We start from the raw sequence: 4,595 nt of genomic DNA on the forward strand, positions 1-4,595 counted from the left end.
TTGAACCCATCTTTCTTAGTTTTCCCCCAACCCCAATGTCAGTCCTGTTTTACAACAGCAGCACCATGCAGTATTTGTCCTTTTGTGACTGAGATACTTCACTCAGCATAATGTCCTCCAGGGTCACTCATTTTGAATAATATTTCATGAGTTCCTTGTTTTTCAATGCAGCATAGTATTTCATCGTGTGAATATACCACAGCTTCTCTATCCATCTGTTTTTTGATGGACACTTGGGTTGTTTCCAGCTCCTTGCTATTGTGAACAAAGCCGCAATAAACATGGGTGTGCATAAACTGCTTGGATGTCAGTTCTGGTCTCTTTAGGGTATATTCCCAGTAGTGGAATTGTTGGGTCAAATGGTATTTTTATTTGCAACTTTTTGAGAAAGCGCCATACCACCTTCCACAGTGGTTGCACCATTTTACACTCCCACCAACAGTGAATAAGTATTTCACTTTCTCCACAACCTTGCCAGCATTTGTTGCTTGCTGTTCTGTTAAATTTTGCTATTCTGACTGGTGTGAGATGATATTTCATAGAGATAGCAGAATCTTAGGAAGCAGAGCTATCTTGAGATTCTGTGCTTATCAAAAGGGGCCTGATCTACATCTTATGTTATGTGCAGATGGCTTAGGGGACCAGAGTGGCCCCCTCATATTTTCAGAATTGGGGCAAGAGTGAAAACGAAGGCCCAAGTACGGTATGATTTAATATTTTAAAGTTACTGATAAGCCTAGTAAACAGACTGTTGAATAAAATGTTTTATCCTTCCTCTCCTTGGCAAATGCACAGACTCCCTCAATGACCATTCCAGGGCATGGCTATGTGGGGTCAACCAGCCCTGAACTTCCTGCTCCCAGCATCTGATCCTGCTTTCTTTTCTTTCCACCCCTGTCTCCTGCTCACACCACAAGGATAGTGATATGTGATAAACACCCCAACTTGCATGTACAAGTTCCTTCTACACTTCAGCCATTGAAGTCACTTAATCCTGTATAGGATTAAGGGTCACTCTCAAAAGAAGACCCAGGAGAGAAGTGAGCACACAGTGGGCTGGCTCAGAGGGATGGGCATGAACGGAATGAATGAAAAATAAGGAACCCAGAGTGGAGACTTTTCTGGCCTTGCTGGAATGACAGTACAGGTCAAGACAGACTATCTTTAATGTTGCTAGGTGCTGTCGAGTCAGTTCAGACTCAGCGACCTTATGGCTAACAGGATGAAATGATGCCTAGTTCTGTGCATCTTCATGGCTGAGACCGAGGTGGTACAATTGAGGCCCCCTCACGCTCACAGATCTTTCACTCTCCCACTCAACTAACTGCTCTTCCCTCTCAGGCCCGAGTTTAGCTAACCATCTGCTTTGCCTGTAATCTCCCACTACCACTTCTGATGTCTCACAGTTCACTGAAATGCCATTCATTCGGGCTTTTCAATCTTTGACTCAACAGATACTAAGTGAATTTCTTTCTTTTTTTTTTTTTTTTTGCAGTTGCCAAAGATTTATTTCTACTTCAAATAACAGTCAATATCCATGAAAACAACAGCTTATGAATCTAATAACATTGAGCAAATCTACTTTATAAACAAAAACAAAAACTCCAGTACAAACGAACAGAAAACTCAAAACTCGTTTAAAGTTTTCCAAAGCAAAGCTGTCATTTTGATGACTAAAGTACCCCAGACCCAGCGACAATCTCACTTTTTTAATATTTTATTCTTTTTTTTTTTCTATAATTATATTTTATTAATTTTCATAAACATTTACAGAGATTTTGGGCTTCCACTCATTCATTGTTGCACTATTCTCTCTACCCTCCTCCCAGTTTTAAGTGAATTTCTTTCATGTTTAGGATATCACAAAGAAAACAGATATGAATAGGAAACCATCATTTTTCTTTTCTCCTCCTCTCTCGTCCTCTCTCCTCTCTCTCCTCCCTCTCCTCTCCTCTCCTCTCCTCTCATCTTAAGCCTCAAGAAGCTTACCACTTAATAGACAAGGTGACTACATGCTGGCCCCCCCTCCAAGACAGAACGTGATCAATTCCTGGGGTTCAGAAAACGGTGCTCAGGAAGGCCTATAAGAAGAGGAAGTTTGAGGTGATCATTCACCTCACACCATCAGATGTCCAGGTGAGATTCTGACTCAAAGCAATCTCAAGTGTGTCAGAGAGTGTTTTGTGTTCCAGTTTTCAGTGGCTGATTTTTCAAAAGTCTCAAGACCTGTCCATGAACTTGAGCCTAGAACCATTCTATTGGGAACCCAGTATGTTGATGGTTTACATCACCCGAGGACTCTTGGTCATCTGACCCACATCGTGGTCTTGTTAATCAGCCCATATGTATTTAAAAGTTTCGTGATTGAGAAAGGAAGAAAGAAAAGATGCATTTGTACTGAGATATTGGCAATGAATATTGAGTATATTATGGACTGTGCTGAAAGACTGAGTAGATCTTCTTAGAAGAAATGTGTAGAATAGAAGAAAACCAGGAAGAACAGTCCTTAAAAAAGGAGGATGATGGGACTTCCACTCACGCACTAACATTCGACATGACAGCAAAACCAATATAAAGAAAAGAACATCATGTTTGGAGAAGTAGAGAATGAGTAGAAATTAGTTGGACTGATACAGCAATGGACTCAAACATACCAACTGCCACTAAGATAGCACAGAAGCCAAAACATTTCAGTCTGTTGTCTATAAAGTTACTGTGGGTCAGAGTAAAGTCACTTATGACCAGGGATGTTGCCCAGGAATGCCCAGTGGGAATGCCCAGGGGCCAGTTCCATGTCCCAAGATACAGATGGCACTCAGGAAATGGAGCAGGGCTACAGGATGACTTAGGGCATCTTCATGTAGAGTTGAAAGTTGAAAATTCAAAAGTGAAAGAGATCCAAAGAAAACATGAAAATAATAAGAATGAACTTTGGGAGGCCCCTGTGACAAGATCCTACACAGGCACATCATGATAGAGGGAGAAGAGATGGACGTTATCAATGATTTCAATGATTTCACTTTCCTTGGATCCACAATCAACACTCAGGGTACGAGAAGTCGAGAAATCAAAAGATGTGTTACACTGGGAAAAATCTGTTGTCAAGGACCTCTTCAATGTGTTAAAGAGCGGTGATCAAAATCTATAAACACTGAAATGTTCCTGATTCAAGCTATGGTCTTTTTAATTACTTCTTAAACTTCTGACAGTCGAACAATGATGAAGAATGGCCGAAGAAGAATGACTGCCTTTGATCTGTGGTGTTGGAGAAGAGTACTGAAGAGCCCATGGACTGCCAAAAGAACTAACAAATTTTTCTCACAGGAGGTACAATCAATGTGCTTCTTAGAGGCAAAGATGGTGAAACTTTGTCTTATATAATTTGGCCATACTGTCAGAAAGGGCCACCGTGCTGGGAAAGGTGGAGGGTCAGAGAAAGAGAGGAAGATTCCCAATAAGATGGGGTGACAATGACTATAACAATGAAGTCAAGCTTATCTGAGATGACAAGGATGGTGAAGGCTAGAGCAAGGTTGAGATCTGTTGTTCATTGGGTTGCTATGAGATGTAGTCAAATCAGTGGTGCCTAAAAGCAGCCTTTATGGATTCACTCTGGACCTTAGGAAAGGAGATGCATCTGGAATGAAGCATAAAGCGCTGGCAGGGAGTAGAGAGAGCCTCCATCCTTGTCTCGCTCTATGTCAAATGAATCTAAGAAGGCTGAGGAATGACGCTTCCCCATAGCACTTACCTGGCAGGAAGTGAAGCCACCATAACCAAAGGTTCATGGTTCCTTGTTGAGCGAGATCCCATCCGAGAGCCTGTGGAGATGGGGGCAGAGACCCACTGCTCACACTGGAGCCTTTCACCATGTGAAAGTTTTCTGGCCCCCACGAAGAGCGAGGCCTGAAAATGAGGAAATGGCACCTGCGCTGTTTGCTAACTAGTCTGATGCTAAAAAGATTCCAGCAAAGCACAGCAGAAGTCAGCAATTGAGAAAACATCATGTGTTGAGCGAGGATGGGTCACCAAGGTTCAGTGGGTCCCCAGGCAGCTTTTTAAGACTCTGAGCTACTACCCGATAGGATGTTTATTCACCCTCAGCGGTTTATCTCTGTGCTTGGAGGGATCATCCAGGATTTATCTTTATCTATGTGATCCAGAGTCATTTACTAAATCCTTGTCCTCATGGTAAAAGACCACTACCAGTAGTTGTTCCCTGCTGGAATGGTACAGATGAAGTTTAGGCCTAAAATCAGTAGATGCTGGGATTAAATGAAACCAAACTCATTACCATTGAGTTGATGTCCATTCACTCCAACTCCACGTGTTACTAAGTAGAACTGCTCCACAGTGTTTTCTTTTCTTTCTATTTTTAAATTATGATTTCTTGATTAAGATCTTTGTTGAAGCAGTTCTAGGCTTTGCTTTAATGAACCTCTGGGTAGGTTTGAACCACTAACCTTTAGGTTAGCAGTTGAACACAAACTGTACCATTCAAGTATCTACTCTAATTCTTACTATATACCAAGTAACTTATCTGAAAAGTATTTTGAGCACCTACTGTGTGGGCATATAGATCACATAGATTGAAA

The 4,595-nt window shown here is 41.6% G+C and overlaps 1 protein-coding gene across 1 annotated transcript in view; it reads right to left on the minus strand.

Moving 5' to 3' along the window:
- Window positions 1-3,788, minus strand: part of FAIM3 (Fas apoptotic inhibitory molecule 3) — a 36,660-nt gene extending 32,872 nt beyond the window's left edge. Inside the window, exon 1 of the mRNA XM_006887997.1 lies at window positions 3,752-3,788. Coding sequence (XP_006888059.1) covers window positions 3,752-3,788 — 37 coding nt within the window. The remainder of the gene's footprint in view (window positions 1-3,751) is intronic.
- Between the last annotated feature and the right edge of the window lie 807 nt (window positions 3,789-4,595).

Source organism: Elephantulus edwardii, unplaced genomic scaffold (assembly GCF_000299155.1).
Source record: "Elephantulus edwardii isolate Elephantulus edwardi_28Jun2011 unplaced genomic scaffold, EleEdw1.0 scaffold00063, whole genome shotgun sequence".
Classification (NCBI taxonomy): Eukaryota; Metazoa; Chordata; class Mammalia; order Macroscelidea; family Macroscelididae; genus Elephantulus; species Elephantulus edwardii.